This window comes from Orbicella faveolata, unplaced genomic scaffold (genome assembly GCF_042242905.1).
Source record: "Orbicella faveolata isolate gen_17 unplaced genomic scaffold, um_ofav_v1 contig_48, whole genome shotgun sequence".
Classification (NCBI taxonomy): Eukaryota; Metazoa; Cnidaria; class Anthozoa; order Scleractinia; family Merulinidae; genus Orbicella; species Orbicella faveolata.
In genome coordinates this window covers 6,160,737-6,185,677 of record NW_028301578.1, presented here as the reverse complement: position 1 = coordinate 6,185,677, position 24,941 = coordinate 6,160,737, and the positions used below count along the sequence as shown (strand labels likewise).

Sequence of the window (24,941 nt, the reverse complement as noted above, 5' to 3'; positions counted from 1 at the left end):
ACAAAAAACGCACGACCAGTTGCTTTTGCTTTTCAAGGCGATATCAACTTTTCATTTCCCTATGTTGAAATTTTACCCCAGTACTATATCTCTGGAGTTATGAAATTCAACGACGCCATTCAAGATAATAGTGAAACTAAAGGGCCTCTTATGACGTTATAATCATCATTGAGATGCATACCTTATCTTGTAGAGCGAGCTCTAAGCTGGAATTAAGGTTTCCCGTGATGGCGTTTTAAACATCGAAAATCCCCGGCGAAAGTCCAACAAAAGGTTCCCTCCCTTCTCCACTTGTGCATTCGTGGGAATGTGACATTTAACTACTGCGTCTGTTGCGTAATTCAATCAGAGTTAGGTGGCCAGATGGTCAAATAATTAACGCTCTACATTTTCGTATGTGAACGTTATTTACCTCAGTTCGCCAGCTCAAATCTAAGGAACGTTCCAGCCATCCAACCTATCGATCATCGAAATTTCTGCCAATCCCTTTACATCCTGGAGATGTAAAGCAAAGGATTTCCTACGCTTTCCGCTATGCAAATTGTAACGGGTGTTATTTGTAGGTTTTTATGAATGTCTTGGTATCCTTTGGAAGACACGCCGATTTAAACGCATAATTTGGGAGATGACAGAGAATTATTAAGACCGTTATTGACACGGCAGTCATTACGCTTTCGCAATATTTTCCCATATCATTACCCGAGTGCTGTCCTATACGTTGTCCCGCTGGAAATCCACAACTGCTTGTATCTGACTCTGATACCGGTGCGTCCTTCAGAATATCGTGAAATATGAGAACCAGATCAAATTTGGACGCTTGCTGAAAAAGGTGCGAATAATAAGCAGCCCAAAGGCAAAATAATTATAACCAGGCGTCAAGGAACCGTGGATCGAAAATTCGATTAAATTGTAATTCCCCCGAGCACGAGTGCAAAAGTCAATACTAAGGTAGGATCAGCTTTTTCCCTTTTATTTACAAAGTGATTTTATATTAAAAATAGAAATACTATATCTTTCAAAGCTCTTTTTGGGCACACAAATATATCCGTCTTGCTCTAACACGTTACTCTAGCACGTCACCCTGGCACGTGACAATTCACATGAAGACAGCAACTTCATGTGATTTGTTGGCTTCTCGCTATTTACAACATGAAATCAAGGATTTCTATAACTTTAAACTTTTTCACTCTTTTGAAGTTGCACACATGCATATCGACCCATCAATCGTATCTCTTGAACATTGGACTACAGTTCCACTTGTCCAACATAGTCGAGCGAGATTCGAAAAACGCGAGGAAAGACGCTGACCGCTGGACAATCCATGACGGCGTACACGTAGTCTAATCAAAGTTCCAACAAAACGATGACCCCGTTCGAGAACACACTTTCAGGAATGGCTTCTCTTTCGGCTGTCGTTGCTCACCAAGTTCATTTGATAGGCGACATTCTATTATGGTTTACACGAACCGCTCTTCGCCTTCAGTGTTACTTGGTCAGCAGAACGAAGCGCAAGCGCAGACTTTCACCTCGTCGCTTCACTTTAGGACAATCTTGTCACTGTATTTTCCAAGTTTTAGTTTGACCTAAAAGAAAGTCCCCACAACCGGGGGCACCTACTGGAGCATTATACTCCAGCAGAGCACTTAAACTGAGCGGTTCCCACGGTCTACCTCTGCTCTTCTTAACCTCTCTTGCACCCATGCTACTTGGAGGGGCCGAGACAGTTCCTCTAAAATTGACCTTTTTAGGCAGCCCTGTACTAATAGGGGCCATTTCTGTGGAGCATCCTGGAGCTTTATGCCGTTTGCTAAATTCTCCTCTACAGGTTGCCATTTCTTCAGTGAGGAATCTGATTTTTTCTCCCCCGACAACAACGTCTTGTTCTTTCTCCGGTTCCTGGGTGGTCTCCCGAGGGGAGGCGGGGACGTGTAAGGAATGGCGTTCCCCCTCCGAGTCTGTTAAAGCCAGCGCTGGCAATGGTGCAAGACGGTTCGCCTAGAAATGAAAATCAATGCGAAAAAATCAATATCAAAAGCGGAAAATGCATGCAGCTTGGTTCCTACAAGCAAACGGAAAAAAGTTTTCACGAAACTTCGTAAATGGAATTTAACCACAATTAATAAACATCTAAGATCCCTTGCATACGGCTGGTACGCCTGAAATTGGAATTGACCAATCAGGATTCAGTTCGCGGGAAAAACTGTACTGTCTTGATGACAATGTAAGTTTACAGGAAACGCATTGAAGTTGGGCAATATTTCTCTCGGGACACGGCATTGAATATTCACGAAAAGGGATTTATAATTCCAAAAACCATAGTCTCCTTCGCAGCCGTTATTAGGGTCGTCACGCAACGGCGAGAAGCGTTGCGTGACGACCCTAATAACGGCTGCGAAGGAGACTAAAAAACCATTGCTATCAGTTTGTAGGGGTAAGGGTAAAAAATGTGAATGGTTCTGTGTCGCTCGTCCAATGTCGCCAGGTAGGATAATAGTTGTGTTATGTTATACAAAATATATTGTTTTTCGTTCATTTAAGCCCAGGATTCTCGAGTTGAGTATTAAAAGAGGCCAAAGCAACTTTAGCATTCGCAATTATGCATATTTTTGTTAGCTGCGAAGAAAAAGACTACTGTCGTGTCGTTTCGGAAGGACAGCTCAGTTTTGACTGCCTCTCGTACTGCGGGCGCAGTCAACGTATGCAAAGCACAGTAGCAGTTCGCTCAAAATGCACGTTTGAATTCGATTCACTTACCATCGGTATTTCCAGTATCTGCTGAGGATTGTACCTCGGAGGTCGACTCACTGTCCCCTCAGAGGGGTCCCCTGGGTCCATGGTTTTCACCAGTAGCTTTGTTTTATCACGGTTCATGTGAGCCACTCTAAACATGAGTTCCAGGCGATGCCGGGTGAATCTGATGTCTTGTATTAACTGACTCTCGCTTACACGATCTTCTTCGAAGACCTTCAGGAAGATAAGAAGATAAAGTATCATTAGTAAATAGCAGTGGTAACCAAAATCGTCCGTTTTAAGGCCCCGTCAACACAATACAGGAGAAATTAAAAAGGCGTCTTCAATCTCAAAATGCATCAAATGTAAATTCCGTAAAGCTTACAGCTTTCCTCGAGCTATGTTCGCTTCTCGGAACAGATAATGTCCGCGGAAAAATATCCCAGCATATTTTCGCGCCAAATAGAAGTTGTTGTTCATATTTACTCACATCTTCCTCATCTTTACAGAAACTCCTTCGGACTGTAGGGATGTTGTTATGGAGGCATTCTCGAAGAAAAGCTTTATACGCATTCTGGAGGACCACAAAAAAAAAAAATATATAAATAAATAAAAAATATAAATGCAATTACGAAGTAACATGGGTCACCACTTCATGAATTTGCTATTTGAAGACAAGTGAAAAAAGCAGCAACAGAATTGGTGATACAATCGTCTAAATCAAACGCAGCAATCAGTTGTACGCGAGAATCGTAACTATAAGAAAAATCTCCTCCACGGGGTATCCCTAGGGTAGGGGAGGGGAGGGGAAGGTGAAGAGGGGGTGCGGGAGACGACTGGAAAAGCGTTCTCCGCGCGCTTTCTTTGTTTCCTCTCCCCAGCCTCCGACCTGTCAGTCTACAAGGTCAAGGTAGCACGAGAGAGGTCTCGGAGTAGAGAGAGTACACTTTCCGTAATAAGCCCAGAGCGTATTTTTCCTTCAAAGAACATTTTCGGTCGGATTCAATTTGGAAGGTTAACTTTTTTGTGTGTGTAAACCTTTAAATCATAAGAAATTTTGCGTTTCAAAGATTGAGAATACATCTGTTTTCAAGTACAGATAAGAACACTGCAAGGCAAAACTCTTTTGGTTTTTACAAAAAGAAAACCATGTGAAACACAAAGCAAGCTATACAGTCGTTAAATCAAAATCTCAGATCACCGAGTATACTTAGCGATATACAGTAATATACAGAACAAGGTCCACAATGCCAAGATACTAGTTTTGATTTACATGAAGGCCCTGCAGTCCATAACCACTGGATTATATTCTCGAAAGAAGGAGGTTTATAAGACAAGAGTTCTTTGTCTCTTAGACTAATTATTCCAAAAGGATAAGAGCCTGCGTATCGTTACAGAATACCGCGATTTTTTTTTGTAATCATAATAATTATACTACACCCCATTCCCCACTCCTTCACATTACTGTTCTTACCTTAACATCAAGAGGTATTACGTCATCTTGTTTTTCTAGTTTAACCTGTGAATTTCTCCTCAGCGTACCCCACAATTCTCTTGCTCCAACGCCGCTCACTTGATTATCAAAAAGTAACAACAAAATATGCTTTTCATTTCATGGCATTTGCATACAGTACACTCCCCTGAGGTAGCGTGGCGGAGCTGATAGGGTGCCGGACTTGAAATCCGGAGGTTACGGGGTTCAAGTCTCGCTCTGACGACTTAGCTGGAATTGTTTCTCGCTAGTTCAATTCCTCGGTCATGTTAGTAATATTGCCAAGGGTCTGCCTCCCCCGGTTGGGATTCTTAGGGTTTAGAAATGTAGTCAAACACGGTCTTTCGTGTTAGATATATTACTTGAGAAAAAACTTTATCGAGCGTATCTCCACCCACGTTGCAATTTGCGGCAAAAAATCTGACCTACTGTAGTTCCTATCCGCACAACATGTTGCCGCACTTTGCAATACGGCTGGCCTTGCGCCCCATAACGCTTTTCGTTTCCCTTGCAGTGCGTCAATTTGCACGAAAATGTTGTCCATACAACCGGGTCAAAACATTCGTTTTCTTCTGCACCACAAAGATCGCGCGTGCACTCAAGTTCGCGCGCACAATCCGCACGCACGATCCGCACACACGATCCGCACGCAAAAACACGCACGTGCACGCATACTCACATTTTCTTTGCACCACCATCGGATTAAGGGTCTTCTTCGCTCCATCGCGGAAGGTCGGATGTAGAAAATCTTCTGCATCAGGTCCCAACAGCTTCAGTAACTGCACATCTACAGGGTCTAGCAACAATTCCTTAAAGTTATCCGTCAAGAGAGAACTCTCTATTCCAGCAGGTCCACTGCTTTCTAGACTAGATTGTCCTGGAGTTTGAGATTTCGAGCTGTCGTAACTACTTCGCTTGTCTCCTGATAATTGCGATACATGGACGGGTTGGTGGCTGCTGATAACGCGAACATGGGATTTTAAACTGAGAGCTTTCTTCCTGTCTTGAGCTGTGAAGAAGTACGTGGGAGAACTTTGAAAACGGCGTTTTCACTCTGAAAACGCATCAAATGTTTTCCGTTCACACTACGCCGGAGAAATTTGAAAACGCAGCAAACAGTATTAAATTTTGGATTCGTGTTTGAGGAAAACTCGAGCAAGGAAATCACATGATCATAGTGAAGCCATCGTTTTCGAAAAGCTCCTTTTTCAAAATGTTTTTCGTTTTCAAATTCGTCCGGTTTGAAGAGCGTTTTCGAAAAGCTCCGTTTTCGTAACGGATTAGTGTGGAGGGGGCGCAAGTAAGCGCTTGCTAAAAGCCATACTTCTGTTTTTAGTTTAAGAAATATAAAACATTTTCTGGGTATCTATGGAACAATAGAGGTCTACACAAGTGGAAGTTTGGGAGCACGAGAAATGCTGTGGGAATACGGGCCACAGGCGAGTGTTTCCACAGTGATTTCGACTTCTCCCAAACTTTAACGAGTGTTTCAATAAGTCACGAAACACAGAGACAGTTTTCTTTTTTTCTTTCAGAAAACACTGGGAAATAAATAAAACGGGCAAAAACTTTTCACGTGCACTGAAAGTCTTCGATGCAAAATTATTTTACTTGCACAATTTTAAGTTTAAATGACACGTTTTCACGATACTCTTCCTCTGCTCTGAATCCATAGAGCTAAAATCTGTCAATTTCGATTGTTTCATTAAAACGGAAAATTATAAAGCATACTAGTTTACAACAAGCGTGTTACTAGTTTAAATTATAATACTGCTATGAAGTTTAGGCAATGAAGTTTTCTATTACAAAATGTAAATTACATGCAAAAATAAAAGTTCATTTCTACAAATCTTTCACCTACCTAAGACATCTCGAACAAAGTCGGAGTATTCTTTTGACTTAGCCATCTTGTCAAGGCGTTTGGCTTCTTTTATCTACACAAAAAACAACAAAAGATTTTGGAGAATTACCACCTGACAATATAATCACAAAATGAGCTAGATAAAAAAAAATAACGTTTAATAAACAAACTGTAACTAGGAAACTTGAATCTAATTACTTAAAAAAATACTAGCTGCTATCCTAAAGTCACACACTCTGATACTTGCTAAAAGGTTTCAATACAAATTTGCACCAAAGAATGGATTCATTTCATGGTGCTGTTGATAGTTTTTGTTCTCAGCATCTAGAGTTACACTTTGTACAAATTCTTTAAGTCAAAATGTAAACTAAGATGAAAGCTAATTCATTTGTTAATTATTAATGATGAAAACACTGATAATGGTATTAATAAATAATGAGACAAAACGAAAATTAAAAGCAGACTGAATTTCAGATCCAAACATAAATTTACCACAATCAAACTGAAGGTTGAATGAATGCCAAAAAGTTCCCTCTCTTCTTTCTTTCCTAAAATTTACTACCTTTTATTTTTGCTGTTCTCTACACTCTTCAGATACTCAACAGATAAAGTTGGACATACCTTCCAACGCTTTTGTTCAATTTGCGCTTGGCGTTTCTTAAATAGCACGTCTTGTCTTTTAATGAGTTCATGCTGAATGGAGACTCGTTCTTTCAAGTACTGGTAGTGTTCATCTTTCTCTTCCTGTTTGATTTTGGACCACATCTCGTAGAGACGAACACATTGCTGATTAAAAAGGAAGAAAAAATAACTTATTATTTTCACAGAACTTTACATCTCATAGAAATGTTACTACTGAATGTAAGTGTCCTGCAGCACCTGCTTGTCCTTGCCTTACCTGTATAATACTTGTCAAACAATGCTTAATTAGGCTGTCACACAAATACCTGTCACACGGCACTAAGCACCATGAATTACATGTATGTTGGTCATGCTTGACTCACATTTAATGTTGTTTGCCCAACAGTACTTATATTGTAAATATGCAAAATTATGTTCATCACAATGGTTATCACATGTTTGTTACATGTATGCTTGTTACGTCACAGATCTCCATTGTACCATACTTTTCACATGATGGTCATCACACACACATCAAAAAGTGTTTCTCCTTTAGTCATAACTACTAGTACATGTACTTGGTGCTTGTCACCTAATCCTTCTCATTCAATGCTTGTTCACAGTGTTTCCTTTCCAGTGGTAGAGCAAGATCCCTTTATAAGGTGGGACCAACTTCGAGCCTTAAATTAAGGTGGGGGGCTGTCCTCTAGATTCAGTCCATAATACTTGCAATTCTTGTTATGCAATTACCCCACAGAACGTTTGTGCACAACAATGTATGTCACACATAATGCTTGTCACACAATGTTGATTACATGTAGTGTTTGTCACACACTCTCCAACAAAGATTGTGTGACAAACAAATTATGAACAAAAGATCCCACCTCTTCTCTGTCTTTAGCAGCCTTAGCTTCCGCTTCAGCCTTCTGCTTTTCAGCTTCTGCTTGGTGTTTATTCTTGCTCTTTTTGGAATGCACAGAGCTTGCAGCATTGCTGGTTGTTTCAAGCACCCTATATGAAAAAGTGACCAAAATCTTCTGCAAGACTGTTTTAAATGAAATTTGAGATTCTGAACGAGGGATACTTTTTCCCCAGAATCCCTGATTATTTACAATGTCTCTGTGCATACAAAATTTTGTTTCCCTGTGTTGCTTTATCACTGAGTTGCAGACAAAAACAAGACAGCACGTGCCTTGAGATGTATGCCATTCAGACGCAAGCATGAGGTCAGTTTTGTTCCATAATACATCATTAGAGTCAATTTTTTTTTGCTTACTGTCTGGCACAGGATATGTACAAGCATTTTTGCAAATTCATTTTTTGTGTGTGAGAGTTTCTAAAACAAGTCCAGAGTCAAGCTGTACATTGCATGTTCTTTGATGATGTGATTAGAGTTCTGAATGATGACTTTATGACCAATGTTGGTTATTTACAAGTATGTCCAATATCATGAAACACAGTTGCAAAAGTTGCATAAAAATATTCACCCTTCCTGATGTTGCAATGCAATGCAGTTTTGTTTAGACGTACAGAAAAACAAACACACAATTCCAAAAAAAATTCTTACTGGCTTTCTTACATAGGAAGGAAAATCTTTCATTAATGTGAATCATTTTCTTTTCTTTCGATCTATAGTGATTGAAATCTTGGTACCAAAGGAATTCATGTATTTAATTTGCCAAAGAAATCGAGGAAGCAACATTCATGATAAACAAATGAAATCAGCAGTTAACCTTAGGTTCTAGAGAACGTAAACCAACTTATTTTCTTTTTTTAAAAAAAGAATTTAGACAGGGTGACCCCTTCAGTCGCAGGACTGGTATCAACGGGGGCCCTGTATAACGCAAAATAAAAAGAGCATGTATAAATAATATATATCTATAAAAAACTAACTACTTTAAAAGATACGCTGAAATGTTTAACTTGATCAGAACAATATTAATAATAAGTTTAAAAACAAGATTCCAAGCCCAAATGTTCCTTAAATTGGCTTCAGGCCCTTATTTTGGAAAGTAAACATCAATATTTAAAGTTTGAAGCCGAATAGTCATGCAACGTAAAACAACTAACTTTTGCTTTGTGTTGCTCTTTTGTGTGTAGACACCGGGCAAAGCAGGCAACACTGACGACAGAGACATCGCGCTAGCGACTCATCTACCAGTATTTCTTCTCTAGTACACCATCACCATCATTTTCGTTCGAAAATTCGAAGAATTCTAGAACGCCATTGGCGTTGCCTTCTGGAGTTCCTTGATTTCCATAGCAATAAACATGAGTTATCTCTCGTTTGTAAGACTGGTGACTAAATTTCAAAACTGAAACGCTGGCCAAGAAATAGCGGGCTTATCAAGCTAGAAGCCGCTGGTTTTGAATTTTGTCGGCGTGTAAATGTCTGGACCAATCAGAGTTCGCCAACTACTCCACTGGCATTGGCATTTTGCGTAATCAGCCGGTAAACGTGAAAGATTTTTGGAAACAGTCCTTGCAGATCTTACGTTATATTTGTCTGATCCAGCTAGTTTCTTAAAGATGTGGTTATTTATTGTGCTTTCACTAAACGCCTTGCTTGGCTGTTACGTTTTACCGACAGAAGCGGCGTTAAAAGAGGGAGAATGCGAAGGTTAGTGAGTATTATGTAAAACTTACCTCACTGAGTTAGAGGAAGTTTTATGACACGTATGGTTTTTCAGTTAGCAGCACAATGCTGACGGTTGGTGAAGTGGCGATGATTTAGAATCAGTAGCTTTATAAACAAACGAAGGGGCTCTTTAACGTGTTCGGCAAAAGCCTTTGAACTGCAGAAGCAAATTGAATATTGTCAAATTAAATTTAAGTTTAATTTCACATGTACCGCGAGACTTCGATGTGAACGTACTATAATGCTCGACTTGACAAACGGAAATGACCGAAAATACCTAACAGAGATTTGACCAAATTATTGCAATTGTTTATGAGTGAGTCTTGATTCTTAGAATTGTACGGTCAATCAATTAATTGAATTCATGGTATAAAGCTTATATACCTGTTCATATACCTGCAGGTTTATGTTATAAGAAGTGTGTTACAGTGTTTTGCCAAGTTAATCCGTTCATTCAGACAAATCAAACCAATATTAAAGTTTCGTGAGAACACAACCAGATGTCAAAGTTTTGGAGATTTATAACTGATCGTGATGTTCAAATAAATGACGCTTTTTACTCTCTGATGTACCCAGCTGTAGATAAATTTTGCTCTCCACCATGTATCATTGTTATCTAAAAAAGATGGATACTCTGCATAATGTGATTGGTCAAGATCATTTAACGTGACTGTAGAAGACATAAATTAAGTTGTGGTATAATGGACACTTATTGTAGGGCTAATTTTCAGGTAATTTGTTGTAATGATTTTATGACAATGATCAAGCTTTTTTAAACCAACAATAAATTTGAACCACAAGATGTAAAATTTTGTATATATTTAAAAGTTTGTAAAAGAGATTGAGTAAGCGCAAGGGGATGTTCTCAAAAGAACTCAGCTTGGTTCTGAAGTTAGCATTTGACTGGAAACCTTTGAGGGAACTTAAGGAATTTCAAATGAACTTCCAAAACCATTTGTCAATTAAAAGTATTGTAAGGCACACTGTTATTTGCTAACCATGTCAATCTACAGGGTTTATCAAAAACAGGAGAAAGCATGACAATATTTAAATCACATGGTCTACAAGTGTGCAGCAGCTGTGCACCATTCAATAATATGTGAAATTTGTTGTTCAAATCTCAGCTACGGGTCGATCAAACCTTTGCAGGCTGTGTAGGCTGCAATTGTTTTATTTTGTTTAATGTGTAGAACTCCAGAAAATACCCATACCTACCCTAAGGAGAGTCATTGAAAATTTTATGAGGAGGGTTGCAAAAGCCAAAATTTTTAAAGGAAAGTGTGAGCAAAACCTTTAATTTTTAGAGGAATGTGAAAGAGGGTGGGGGGAGGGCTCTAACCAAAACACCCTTTGTGGGAAGGGTATTGATATTTTCTGGAACAACATGTCCAATATGATTTTGTTTGTTTCATTCCTTCCAGTTTGCATAAAGTTTCTGACAAATTTTGCTAAAAAATTGACCGACAACGATATGAAAAGTGTAGACAAGATTGATGAAAAGTTTAGAGCTGTCTGCAAAAAAGCAAAAACCAAGGAAAACAGATTTGTAAGTAGAGTCATGTTCGTGATGGAAATGTATCAAATATGTGTACATGGATTATCAGTAACATGTATAGATTTACATAATTATTTGAAACCAGTGTTAATGCCCTAGTCTAGGGTTTTTCTCCAAAGGTTGCAATATATAATTTCAGAGGAATGGCTTTTTTTCCTACACTCTCATACTTTATTTTTTTGTGCTCTTCTACCTGTTTTTCTTTTCTTTTTTTTTTTCATCATAGCTTCATGTGATTTTTTTTTGGTGTATGGCTCACTGGATGCAAATGAATGCATCTGTAATTTACACCATTTTCGTAAATCCAGTCATACAGTTGTATGTAAAAGGGTTTATGCCATGCCGTATAAAATACTGCCAATCAGAATACAGGAAAGAGGATCACATGATCATAGGACTTAACAGTGGTATAGATGAACATTGTAACTAAGGTAGACTGTATTACATTTATCAGTGTTACTATGTCGGAGGCACTGAAGATGCAGCAACTGGAATGGTGAAGGAAATCACAAAGCCACTGAGTTACCACATGCCTGCAGAGAAGATATGTGAGAAGCTTAAAAAGCAAGATGCACAGATTTGCGAGTTGCAGTATGGTTAGTATAAATTTGATAGTACAGTTCAATTTGAGATGCTATATACAAGTCTAAAAAAGTTAAAAATTGAGATGAATTTGACTTAATTAGTCAAAAATGTTCGGTTTTTTAAATTTTTAACTTTTTCAGCCTTGCTACACAGCATCTTAAATATTAAGCAAATATTATGGACACAGTAATTTATTTTAGAGGGACTGTCTAGTGTCCTGTAGCCACTTCTAGGTGTCACATTAGTTGGGATACAGTGCATACAAAAAAATCCTGTGCCATTTTTCTCACTGTGTCCCAACTAGATGTTACTGAACAGCTCAAAGAGGCTGAGTTTCCTCATAGTTAGTACACTCGTCTCTCGATTGAGCAGTCTGGGTTCAAGCCCTGGCTGGGGACATTGCATTGTGTTCTTGGGCAAGACACTTTACTCTGAGAGTAAAGAGACAGTGCCTCTCTCCACCCAGGTGTATAAATGGGTACCAGCAATTTTAATGCTGGGGGTAACCCTGTGATGGAGTAACATCCCTTCCAGGGGGATGTAGAAATACTCCTAGTATCTTCATGCTACAGAAACCAGGATAAGCTCCTGCCTGATGGACCACTTGGCTTGTATGCAAACTTTACCTACCCATTATCATAGGAGAACTACTGAGGTTGCATTGTACATGCAGACTTCATTAGTGTGCTGTATTATTGAACGTGGCCCACTGGTTCAAAGCATGCTGGACACTGAATCATGAGGTCCAGGTTGTAGCCTTGGCCAAGGTTACCGTAAACTGCGTTGGGCCGATACAGCATCCAAGGCAGAACTCAAGAGGCATACAATGGACTCCTAACTGCTCTGTGAATCAGAAGTCATATGTGTAACAAGAAAACTTTCGAAGTTGTAACTTCCTACTGGATATGATTTTCTCAATGTCATTAATAATTCATAAGTTTTAACAAAGGAAATCATAATGGTGAAGGTGTTTGGATAACCAAGGCTGTGGTCTAAGAAAAATTACAAGGAGCCCAAAGGTTCCTAACCAAGAAATCCTGCGTGCCCAGCGCTTAAGCTTATATGAAAAAAGTAAGTTTTTCTAGTTGCCTAAAGGAAAAATTTGGTAGCCTGTGGCACCTGGGTGCTTCTAGAGCACAGCCCTGTTAATGAGCGTACATTTTTGCAATTTAATTTCTCCATTTTCTCCTCATTTTCAGTTTCAATTTATAAGAAGATATATCGATCACGAAAGACCGTCTTTGACCACATTTCTAAACAACTGGAAGTTCATCAAAAATACTCATCTATGTGTCACATTCTCAACTCTCTTCTCGCAGTCAGAGTTTGGAAATGTAGTCAAGCACTGTCTTTTGTGTTTGATATATTGCCTCTGCCATAGCTGTACCATCTAATTGATATATGCTTGAATTTCCGTTACAGACCAACAGATTGACCTTAACGCAGTTGATTTGAAGAAGCTGCGAGTTAAACAGCTCAAGAAGATATTGAGCGATTGGGATGAGGAATGTGTGGGATGTTTAGAGAAGACAGACTTTATCAGGAGGATCGAACAACTTAAAAGTGAACACCAAGAACTCTGAGCATTGTAGAAAGTTATTCAATTTAAGAAAATAAATGTTGGATTTTATAGGCTACACATTCAATCAGGAATTTTCTACTAAAAGGTCATTTTTGTTTTATTCCTGCAAGAGCTCTTGCTTTTTCTGTCTTGGCTAATATTGACTTTAACAGAACTTTCTCAGCCATTTGAAGAGACACAATACATGTAACTGCACTGGCAATTTGTCAGCTTTGACTCACTTTTGAGACTAAAGTTGGCCCCTCCTTGGGAAAACTTTACTTAGGCTATCATGTTCACACTTGGTGCCCAAGTATGCTGGCCAAGCATGATTCTTGCTGGGCACTAATGTGACCACACGTTTTTCCAAGTACTCACACCAGAATTCGGGCGCAGTGCCCGACTTTGTTTTCTGTTACGAAAATGGTACTTGGGTCTTTAGACTACACCGTGTCGGAACACAACTTTATTTTGTGCCGGTGCTCGGCACCAAGTGTGAACACAGCCTTAGCCTATTTGAGACATTCCAGAAAAAGAGATTTTCACTGTTATCTAAACTGACATAATTATTTAAGAAACGTAAGTGACAGTGAGATAAAAGTTTGATTCGGAAGTAAATTTCACATACTTTTAGCAAAAGCAAAGCAACATTTCTTCAACAGATCCTTGAAAAGCGTAAAGATGGTTTTTGTCAAGTTTTGTACACTACAGTACCTAGCAAGGTGTTTCTCGCTCAATGTATATTTAACTTCCCCGGTTGAAGAATTCCAAGAATGTTATTAAAGTTTCATATATTATCATCATCTGTTCTTGTTTTTGATTAATTTTCCAACACAGTGTGAACAGGAAACATTAATGAAGAAATCCAGATTTATACAAGAAAGAATACCAACTAAACGCCTTCCTAAAAGACAAGTCTAGAGGAGAGGTCTACAAGATCGAGTTTTCAATAAACGGCCCAGCGTTTAATCGGGGATTGTCTGAGGATTCTAAAAGCACTTTCCTTTCGACCGAAAATTCCGGTTTGAATTCCCATAAATTTCCGGAGGCGACTGGAATGTTGTATTTTCCGAACTCTTTCCGGAATGTCCAGTAAAAAAGACAACCTCGCAAGGTATACGCGAATTTTCCAACATTTCCAATCTTGCCGACCCTTGCAAGGTATTTTCGTTCCACCTGAACCTCCCCTCCCCTGCGACTCGATGATATAGGTCTTGCTCCGCGTGCGATAGACTTGCCACAAGTCCACCTTTTCTTAATCCTCGACTTAAGAGAGGGTAATCTTCGAGCGACGAAGTCGCGAGGGCGAGCGCGAGCGACGTAAGCTGGTTGGTTTGGTTTGTTGGTTGGAAGAATTGTTGGAAAGAACTTTTAGAAAGTCGGCCCGAGCGAGCAAGATGGACCAATCAAATCCTGCATTGTGATTGGCTTCCTAAGCGAGCAAGATGGGCTCCGGGACGGTCTTTCGGCACGCGGGATTGCCCGCTGTCTGCCCAAGATAATTGTGTCCTGTATGCCGTATAACAAATCCGTTATCGGCCAATCTTATTCGGTCAGGATTGCTTGATATTTTGAGGCGTCTTTAAGGACTTCGACTGCCTTTCGGTGCATAAACACACAAGAAAGATCCTTGCCAATATTCAGCCCTCTTCGCCTCACACTCGGTTAATAATAACCCATACTTGTTACATGGCTAAGTTCGTTTAGAAGGTCTATAACTAATATCGACCAATCAGGTTGCTCCATTGCCGGTTAAATATTTTCTAAGCATTGGGCACTGTCCCGAATGATCCCTTACCTCAACTATTGACGATTCTCTGGTTGTTTTGTGGCTTACTCAGTTGCGCCAAAGAATTAACTTATCCGTAACAAATTCTTTTTCACTTTCTTGTAATTCTCTCGTCCTTCTTTTTATTCTTCTTTTGTCTCAGAGCAACAATAACACGGATGATAAATAACACTTTATACAAATTGAGATAAGCTATAGGAATGGACAAAAAGAAACCCAACATATGTTGTTTCAGTCTCTTCCATGTTTTATTCGTCATTTCCCATTTATGGCACGGCCAAGTATTGCACGTGCTATATATAATCTTGTTTGAATATTATGACAAGTCCAAAAGCCAGTTTCCTGCTACTGTTGCAGTTACCAATTTCCCGCGTTTGCCACTGGCGACTCATTACCAGTTACCAATTCCCCGCGTTTGCCACCGGCGGCACCTTAATTCTCTCGTGCTTGCTACCAGTTAGCAATTCCCCGCGTTTACCACCGGCGACACATTTTTCCCGCGCTTGCTACCAGATACAAATTTCCCGCGTTTGCCACCGGCGATATTTTTTCCCGCGCTTGCAGCCTGATTGTTTTTTGCACTGTTTGACTAATAGAGCAAATGTCTCTGATTTTATACTTTGGAATTTTGGGAATTGTCTTCCAGAAATTAACATTAACCTAACAATACATCGGTCACACTAACTAAACATATTTGACTAACAAAACCAGTTTAAGATATCAGCTGTCGTTAAGTTTGATTTCACTATCCATAACATTAACGCTCAGAACAACTTTTACTTACATATTCTGAAAGCTTGGTGGGAAAGTCGTACAACTTCTTGTATCAAGCCAAGTCAAACTACAACGAGTCAGGCACCAGATTTACAGATAAGTTACATGATCCGTCGCAAACACTACAGCACAGCAAGAGCTCAAAGATGGTATAAAAAAACGTGGTCCAGGTAGCCGTTCGAATTGAAGAACACATATGTACACTTAGTCTAAGAAGTTCCATTATAAAACTGATCACTGTATATGTTTTACTGAACGATGTTTAGCAAGAACTCAGGTTGAACTGACAAGATGCCATAACACAAATAGTCTGATAATATAACTAGTCCGACTACAAAAACTGCTGAATTCGAATATCAAATCGGAAACAACCGAACTGTTGAAATTTAATAAACAAACTCATAAATAATTAACCAAGTTAAAACAAAATTAGTGTCTGAACGTGGTCTTAATAAGCAATTTTTTTACGATTTTCATGGACCTTTTCAGCTTGGGCTGTTTGCTGCCCCATTTTAAACCATGTGAGGATACTCTTGAGAATTCTCTCTTTCAAATTTTCAAATACCGCCCTGGCCAGCTAAAAAGTTCAATTCGCCCTATTCTCCATATCATGCAGTTTCGATTGAGAAGATAATATTAACAAACGAGAACGTGTTTTACCGCATTTCCAAACACCTCGAAGTCTAATCTAGGCCAATCTTCTTGGTGTTTGGAAATGTTATGAAACTCTGTCTCTCGTGTTTTATATATTACTTAAAAGATCTCTGAGTTTGTTGATAATTTTGCGGCCACAGGATGTCTAAAGTGGCGTTCGCCAATGTAGTAAGCTCGTTCACTGAAAGGTTCATTTACAATACAGCGCTGTATCAATCATAGTTATCAACGGAGCGCGTCGATTGATATTTCCTCTGGGGAGATATTAGAAATGTTGTCTTGTTGTTTGCATAAAATACTAATTAAAATTTCTAAAAATGATTATCGCTTTGTGAAAAGTTCACTTCACCTTTGCAGTAAATTTGATTTATCTACACGTATGCATAACTTGTGAAATTATCTAGGAATTACGCGATTATATTCCTATTCTATAGCTTGACGAAGCATGTTATGAAGCGGTAACAACGATTGCATCATTAATAGTATCTATAACAAAATTCTCTGCGCGCCTATTTTTCACGTAATCGGCGCGCGATCACGTGGGTGTCCAATAACAGCTATCCAATATTAACTACTTTCTGTAATAATATATATGAAAAAATACTCGATTCTGATTGGCTGAGAGCAGTGCGGTTCAAGTGTAACACCAGTGCAAATTACACATCGTAATTCTGGATTATGATTGGCTACAAAACAATAGGAAGTTTTCTAAGCCAATGATATCACATAAAATGATGACGAGAATTTTGTGCCGAAACTTTGAAAAAAGTTTTCTCGAACGAGAAAAAATGGCTTCAAGAAAGATCTTCCTGCACTTCCTCCACGCGAATTTTTTTCATGTTTATGTTATTAACAAGTAAAGCGGCTAGTTCAATTTCAGCTTTTTGAAAACTCACTCGTGCAAATTAATTCCAATTTGAACGAGAAAAACCGTATGATTTACTTCACTAATTGGATACCTGTAATTGCATACCCACGTGATTCGCACGTCAATTACGCGCGCTTTAATCCCTTCCTTCGCAATGTTTCCTACAGTTTTCAGAACTTATGAAAAGCACTAAGACATTTTTAATTCCGAAACTTGTTGTAGATACTATTAATTAGTAACTGGACCTCGTGTTGTACAATTCAGGGAGTAATCGTGCTCGTAATTTTAGACCGGCCTCGCACTTCGCGCTCGTCCGATTTTGAAGTTACTCGTGCTATTTCTCCCTGAATTGCACTCCACTCGGTTTAATTACTATTACTAACTTTGCAATTGATGACTATGATAACTGTAACGAGAACAATAAAATGATGTCATTGTTACGTACGACAATGACCATAAAAAGAAGCTTTGAATCAAGAGAAACAATGAAAAACCAAACAGTAACGGGAACCTCAAGACAATCGGTTCCATGTCATCAATTCTCACAATTTCTTCTAACGGAGCTATATCACGGATGGAGAATCTCTCGACGTTTAGCGTGCATGCTTTAAGATTCCTCCGTCTAACGCCTCGTCTACACCACGCGGGAAGGCACTTGAAAAGCAGCTTTATTTCCACGTTTAGGCCAAGCGCTCTTCAAACCGGAGGAATTTGAAAACGCCGACTTTGCGTTTTCGTGTGGACGCAAAACGGAACTTTTCGCAAACGATGGCGTTACAACAATCACGTGATTTCCCTGACTGAGTTTTCCTCAAAAACAAAGCCAAAATGACCTGCGATTGTTGCGTTTTTAAATGCCTCCGGCGTAGTGTGGACGGAAAACGTTTGATACGTTTTCAAAGTGAAACTTCCGTCTTAAAATTCCTCTGTCATTAATTAAATGGTATTTTTCTACCTTTTTTAATATTAAATCATTATTTTAAGATTTCAGTCGACGTTGAAGGCTATCGACACATCGTAGAAAAATGGTTTAAAATTTTGTGAAATAGTTCTTTTTCATTCGTTGAAAACTTTTCATTTTGCGCTTAAACAAATTTCAAATGTTGTCATCAACGATAAACCTTGACGGCAATATCGTCTTCTTTTAGCGTCACTCTTGCGCAGCACTCCAGGTTTGTCTTCCGTTCAGCACAGGCACACCAACCTTGTGACTAAAAGCCATCCACAGTATACCATGCCATTAAGTTGGGAGCTTGTCCTGTAAACTTTTGAAGTATGCCTCATGAATTTTACTGACAAACTCTGAATCATTCTGAAAAGAGAACAAGCACAAAAAGCGGTGATGGTTATTACATGGGTCAAGAAGCATGGTGCATTCGGTTGAATGGAATTAAAATACATAGGAACTTCCACTGGATGCAACTGAATAGGCCTTTCCCGCATTCTAACAAACAATAGCACCAAGTCGAGGTCAGGGTGGACAAAAATTCAGCAAATGTATGAAAATGTCCACCCCAACCTCACTCTGGTGCTATTGTTCGCACGCACTGAAGTGGAATGCGGGAAAGGTCTATTGAATTTGTCCATTGATTTTGTTGGCCGAAAGTAAACGTAAACTTTGGGCCATCGAGTGCATTACCACAACACATTTCCCTTCAAATATGCTTGAGTTTCAAACACAATCGGATGAAATCTATTCGTGAATTGGTTTGACCAAGTTTGGTTCAGCTTGTTCAATAATTAAAATCACAAAATGGCCACGAGTCTAACATCCCAACGGCGCGACTCGCCAAGATGTATTGAATTGCTTCAAGGACTTCAACTTGAAATAAATTGCTTAAAAGGCCAAAAAAAAAGAAAGATGATCAAACCAATTTGAATAAGGAAGGCGTATTTCAGCGTTGAAACTGTTTTCTTGTTCGCTACCACTTACGTGCAAATGTAACGTTTTGTTTGGTTTGGTTTGTACAGAAAATACAAGGAAGAGACTAAAGGCTACCAAAACGATCGAATGTTTTTGGCCCGAAGAGTCGAAAATTTTTGGCGACCAAAAAAATTTGTGCTGGCGACCAAATCTAAAAACTTAGGAGCCAGCTGGCCCCAAGGTTTTTTTTCTAAAGTCGAGCCCTGCCCGGCCTCAGTACTGAGGAACCGTTGGACGTTAGTGGGCCCTTTGCACGATCCGGTCACATGGTACAAAATTACAGATGCTGGGACGCAAGTTGCACAGTGGGACTTCCAAAACAAAGGCAGGTCAAGGTGGACTGGTACGAGTTGCTTTGTTCTGGAAGTCCCACTGTGCAACTTGCGTCCCAGCATGTGTGATTTTGTACCATGTGACCGGATCGTGCAAAGGGCCTATTGTGAACAAACATAGCGCAATTGTTATAAACCTTGATTAAGCGGACACCCTCTATCAAGCGGTCACTTGGGAAGGTCCCGAGGGTGTCCGCTAAATAGAGGCTTCACTGTAGAAGTATTTCGTCTCCACCCTGGATGGGATGCTTGTCCATCGCAGGGTTACCCCTAAGGGAGCAACTTACTTTCAGTAAAACTGCTTGAGCCTGTTCAGAATAAAAAAATCTGTGGCTCTTCTGGTAACCGTTTTCGATTTATAGCCATGCAATAAATTCAGATACCTGTATTACCTTTAATAAATAAGTTAGTGCTTGAACAAGTTGATCTTGAGTCAGGGGGGAGATTTCCATCTTGGGGGGCTGTTTAGGCTGCGGCGGTTGTGTCAGAATAGCTACTTTCCCAGAAGGTTGGAAAGCTAGAGGTGACATGAGAGAGGCCCCCACTGCAACCCCCTGATCCAGTGAAGGTTTCTGAGGAGAATCCTAGAAAAAAAAAACAACAATGTATAGCATTGCCAGAACTACGTTTGTCGATTACACGTATATTGATAATTATTTACTATTATTTGAAGTGCTATTCAAAAAATGGTTCGCTGTGCATGCAATGGGCTACATCTACCCTCTGTGATTACACCGCCTTTCGATGATACAGTACTAGCCAATATTTAACAATTAGACTACAAGCCTGAATTTTCTACATCAGAAGTGTGGCAGCTCTCGTAAGCTTGTATTTCTATTTGTCATCATAGTGTGGTAGCTGTTATTGTTTAGGGGGTAGGGGTATGGTTTCTCCCGCGACATGCCCTCCGTAGATGTAAGAAAAATAGCCAAGTGGGACTCGTTATTCGACCCTTATAAGATCAAAATAGCCGCCTTAATTTATAAAATTTATAATCACACAACTCCATCCTGCTTGGAACATTTAATCCACAGGAAAGAGTCTAAGTATGACCTCCGTCATCAATATCGTGTTAGCGTGCAACGTTTTGAACCTTACCATATGAAAAACTCTACATCATACAGAGGATCCATTGTTTGGAATTTTTTTAGAACCATCCGCTGTCAGCGCCAGAGATTATGCTAAAAGGGCACCAAAGTCTCCCACCCTCAGAAACTTGAACTTTAGTGAAGGGTCACCGTGCCGCAAATGAGTCCCCAAATTGACAGTGACTTCGTCTTTTATTGATTTTATTCATTTACGGCACAACTCGGTAAGATATACGGCGGTATTACACTTCAAAACATCTAATAAGATATATCTGTGTTCTCGGTCTGTTTGCAGGCACGAGAAATCGAAATTTTTTGTGAAGACTGCAGATTGGCCGCCCCTCTTGGTTTTTTCAGGGGCTCTGTGCCTCGTTTTCGTGTCCATCTGCTGCGTCATTCTTGTTCTCTTTTATGGCTTCTTTCGTTGCGACGTTTTGGGGTTTTCTTTGAACTGGTTGTTCACTATGATTGCATTCGACAAAAAAGGGAATGCAATCGCAATGCAGACTGGAAAGAGACTTCTTGGCTGGGCGAAAACAAATTACATCATCGCAAAGCACGTACGTATACGAGACGAATTACTTTTTCGATCGTTCGCGATCGTTCGTTTCTAGTAGATTTGATTCTGGACCAATGATGCGTGGCCTGTTTGGTCATTATGAGAGTTGACGTGCTTTTGTCACATAACTGAGACAACAATTACTTATTCTGTTCCCGAACACGACTTTGAATCGTCGTGGCTTTGGGATGTAACCGTGGGAACAACGATATTTCATTGGCTATATTTTGATTAGATTTGTCAGTTGACTTTACTAATATTTCCAGTGTTCAGTATCCAACGAAGGTCAAAATTGAATCGATGGAAGAGTACTCTGAAGCCAAGATCTATAAGAGTAAGCCGGAAGTAAGGAACAGCAATGTAATGCTGACTTTTTTTATTCATCAGCGGAAATAGTAATTATTGCCAGTCGCACGGAGTTTGTTTAAACCGACACGCGTGCGCAAATGTCACAGATGTTAGCTGATATTTGTGCTTCCAGCTTAGAATACTGGATGTAACACAAGCATTCGTTTTAAAAGTTAGCCTTATTACCAGTAAAAGTGAAAATGAGATGTTTAGCATGAATTTTGAAGGCGAATGAGTAGCTTTTGTCAGTATGTTGGAACTTTTTTCTTTAAAAAAGAAAAACTTTATTGAACTTGTTGCATGTACAATAAAAAAAGAAAAGAAAAGAAAAGAAAAGAAAATGGCATCAGCAACTGGAGCAGAAAACAGGACGATGTCCCAATTGATATTTAACCCCAATAAATACTAACAAACTGGTAATTTTAATTATAATCGTAGAGGTAGTAGTATAAGTAGTAATAATTATCATATATTAGACAACGGTCGTAAGACAATACGCGCGCTGATTGGTTAAAAATCGTGTTTCTACTAAACAGTTAGATTATGAGCTCAAGATTTCTATCGCATGATAGTTGACGAGGGCGCAGCCCGAGTTAACGATCATGCTTAGGAATCGAGAGCGAATAATCTAATTGTTTTAGTATAAATCTACTAGTCGTTCAAAACTTTATCTAAACACTCTCCACGGAGACTTGGAAACGTCAGGAAGCGGCCGTCATTTTGTTAACAAGCGCACACTGCTACGTTACTCACTATCTATAAACAGAATAGATAGTGAGTAGCGTAGTCAATCAGAGCAGCATTCGTGATAGAATGCTAGTAGATTTATACTAAAACTCGATAGAAACACGGAACATGTTTTCTATTTCTTAATAGTAGACTTTGTCATTATCTTACACATGTCTTAAAACTTCAGCCGTTCACATTAAGATAATGATTTCAGTAGCAGCAACTATTATCACAGGCGCAGAACGCACTCCTAATCCTTGATTACTACTAGTTACTAGTTTTAAGACATTCAAACTACTGTTTTTTTGTTGCTTTGACGCTCTCGTCCCTAGTTCCCAACTGCGAGTACAACGTCATGTCGGGCTAACTTACTGAGCAGCCTCCCCTGGGAAGACACCTCAGGTTGTTCTTTTCGTGCGTGCTACAAGAAGCACCGCGGCAATGGATGCGAACATAGTTGTCACAAAAGTCCAGCCGCCGAATAGCTCTTTATTGATTCCCGGCGAAACTTTGAAAAATTCGCAAAACCCATTCCATCCTCCAGCTTTCGCTATCCATTCTGCCATCTCTTTTCGGCACATGTACTCGGACAGCCATCCGACAACATCTTCTCCGTCACTCATGTGATTATCACGGCGAGACACAGCAACAGTGCTAGCAAAGCAATACAAGGCCACGATCCTACCCCAGTTTATTCCTCCGCTGAACACTTCATCAGCAATGACGTTGAACATTGGGGCTGTCACAGACAAATTTTTGGTATCGTTGAAAAACGCTTTGTTCTTTTCTTCCAATTCTTTGCAAACCTCCCGAAGTGTATTAGCAGCCTTGGTGTTCGATCTGTAGGCTAACTCGCCGAGTTTGTGGGAGCAGATGTAGTCGAAAGCCAATTCCCGGCACAAGTTCTCCTCTTTAAGAGGCATTCGTTTGTTTGAAGCGAGAGAAACGTCAGTCTCAGCCATGGGAACTGCATATTCTTTCAACTGGGCTAAACATAGAACAGAACAAACCACTAAGTTGAATACGCATAAAGCCGAGTTACGCGCTATCGCGAGCGACTGTCGCAGCAATTTCTGCACAGGGTCGCTCACAATCCGTCAGTGAAACCGTTGATAATTTTAAGTAAATGTGTGAGATTTACCGAAAGTTTCGTCCAATAGCGACATCTAATCGTCGAATAATCTCTTGCTTATAATAGTTTATTATAAACAAGCCTACAAGGTCCAGTGGGCCAAACATTAACCCGATTTTCTGTAGCATGAAGCAACTGGGGGCATGGTTTCTCCCCTGCATCCCCCTGGATAGGATGCTAGTTATTGCAGTACTACTCCACCCCACCCCACCCCACCCCACCCAGCATTTTAGGTTTTCGTAAAGGAAAGCTGGTACCCAACTACAGCATACACCTGAGTAGAGAGAAACAAGGCAAAGTCAAGTTTGTCTGAGGAAACAGTCATAGGACAATATGATTCCTCCACAGTTTTCAATGGAATACTGGCGAACACTGGGCAGGATGGAAAATTATATTTCACTTTACAGAGCACCTAAATGCTTCAAGTATACCAAACAAGATGCTCTGTAAGTTGTGGTGGTGGTGATTTTGGTTTTATGACTAGTTACAAATCTTTGAGTCCTTTTGTGAAGTGAAGCCTCCATGGGCTGAGATATTCCAGAGATTATTCTGAGATATAGCTTGCGAACGCAGACGTATTTCCGCTGTCGTATCTCTTACTTTTCTGGGGAGAGAAATGACAGCAGGAAAGATGTCTGCGTTTGCAGGCTATCTGAGATATTTTAATTTGTCTGAAAATTTGGTAAAACAACAGGAAGAGTTCAGTACCATAAATTTAGACTTTATCTTGTATTCTAGAACCTTTTTCGATAAAATAGATGTAAACTCCAAAGTATTTAAAACATTTCATTCGATCTGATTTGATTTGCAGTCTCCGTAATTTGTAGAGCACTTGTGCTTGGCTATATAAGCTATAAAATTGTTGTTATTATGGTTATTATTATTATGATTACTATTACTGTTATCATTATCATCATTATCATTATCATTATCATTGTCATTATAAGTCCTTAAAGTCTTGCCGCTTTTAACTTATGGTGCCGAGTTCAATCCGTGAGCCTAGGGCAGTCATAATTATTATTATTATTATTATTATTATTATTATTAAAGATTCGCACAGCTATTATTATTATTATTATTATTATTATTATTATTATTATTATTATTTACTGATCAGAGATTTTAATTCTGTAGCATTGATCTGCTATCAATGCCTGTATCATAGCTTGAAAAGTCACTAAGGGTAAGATCTTCAGAATTTGCTCCTAATTTTTGAGTTATTTTTTTGTAAAAAAAATACCTCTTAGTCGGCGCGTCGGGTATGTTATGGACGGGTCAATGGGTGAGTGAGTGAGTGAGTGAGTGAGTGAGTAAGTGAGTGAGTGAGAGATGTATGTATGTCACACCAATCAGATTGGATCTACTATAAACAGCCAATCAAATTTCTTGTTGTAAAGGTAAATGGTATGTGAGAAGATTTGATCCCGATAGAGTTCAGAACGGCCATATTTATTCTTCTATAAAAGAGGAGGAAGTATTCATATATTGGGTTTACTTCGACATTTTCTGTGGGTTAGGCTGAGGATTTTAGTTAAATGAACGAGATGAGCCTTGAGGTTTGAAACAGTTCGTGAGTTAGTAGTATGCAAATGCAACGAGATATTTTTATTTTTAGTTACAAAGGTAACTTGATACTTTTGTTTTTCACAAGGAGTAAATTCAATTAGAGGTCACGAATCGTCGCGTCTAGTTCTTAGGACT

The 24,941-nt window shown here is 39.4% G+C and overlaps 3 protein-coding genes across 4 annotated transcripts in view; 1 reads left to right on the top strand and 2 right to left on the bottom strand.

The window, feature by feature from the left end:
• Positions 1–954: 954 nt before the first annotated feature.
• On the bottom strand, positions 955–9,026 carry LOC110066160 (uncharacterized). Its single transcript, XM_089281132.1, has 9 exons — positions 8,775–9,026; positions 7,589–7,715; positions 6,705–6,869; positions 6,084–6,156; positions 4,902–5,231; positions 4,205–4,302; positions 3,221–3,304; positions 2,755–2,964; positions 955–1,995 (listed from the first exon to the last, which is right to left on the bottom strand). Exons 1-9 carry the CDS (start codon positions 8,840–8,842, stop codon positions 1,555–1,557), a joined length of 1,596 nt encoding a protein of 531 aa, XP_089137258.1. The 5' UTR covers positions 8,843–9,026; the 3' UTR covers positions 955–1,554.
• Positions 9,027–9,111: 85 nt separating this feature from the next.
• Positions 9,112–13,846, top strand: LOC110066133 (mesencephalic astrocyte-derived neurotrophic factor homolog). The gene is made up of 4 exons (XM_020773331.2): positions 9,112–9,324; positions 10,764–10,888; positions 11,352–11,493; positions 12,905–13,846. The coding sequence occupies exons 1-4, from the start codon at positions 9,234–9,236 to the stop codon at positions 13,063–13,065; spliced, it is 519 nt and encodes a 172-aa protein (XP_020628990.2). The 5' UTR covers positions 9,112–9,233; the 3' UTR covers positions 13,066–13,846.
• Positions 13,847–15,056: 1,210 nt separating this feature from the next.
• The window catches only part of LOC110066141 (uncharacterized), a 28,142-nt gene continuing 18,257 nt past the window's right edge, over positions 15,057–24,941 (bottom strand). The window contains exons 10-11 of one of the 2 annotated variants that reach the window (XM_020773340.2): positions 19,777–19,968; positions 15,057–18,440 (exon numbers count right to left, since the gene is read on the bottom strand). In XM_020773340.2, coding sequence (XP_020628999.2) covers positions 18,369–18,440; positions 19,777–19,968 — 264 coding nt within the window. In that variant the 3' untranslated portion in view covers positions 15,057–18,368. Of the gene's footprint in view, positions 18,441–19,776; positions 19,969–22,884; positions 23,097–24,941 lie in introns of those variants that run through there. The other variant, XM_089280980.1, reaches the window with a different exon arrangement.

Bases quoted from the DNA above. Each gene is read 5' to 3' on its own strand.
- LOC110066160 (XM_089281132.1), bottom strand. From the start codon at position 8,842: ATGTCTCTGTCGTCAGTGTTGCCTGCTTTGCCCGGTGTCTACACACAA. The intron at 6,157-6,704 runs GTATGTCCAACT...TTTTTTGTGTAG, and splicing joins TTGAACAAAAGCGTTGGAAG to ATAAAAGAAGCCAAACGCCT. The intron at 2,965-3,220 runs GTGAGTAAATAT...ATCTTCCTGAAG, and splicing joins TCTGTAAAGATGAGGAAGAT to GTCTTCGAAGAAGATCGTGT.
- LOC110066133 (XM_020773331.2), top strand. From the start codon at position 9,234: ATGTGGTTATTTATTGTGCTTTCACTAAACGCCTTGCTTGGCTGTTAC. The intron at 9,325-10,763 runs GTTAGTGAGTAT...CATTCCTTCCAG, and splicing joins AAAAGAGGGAGAATGCGAAG to TTTGCATAAAGTTTCTGACA. The intron at 10,889-11,351 runs GTAAGTAGAGTC...TACATTTATCAG, and splicing joins AAACCAAGGAAAACAGATTT to TGTTACTATGTCGGAGGCAC.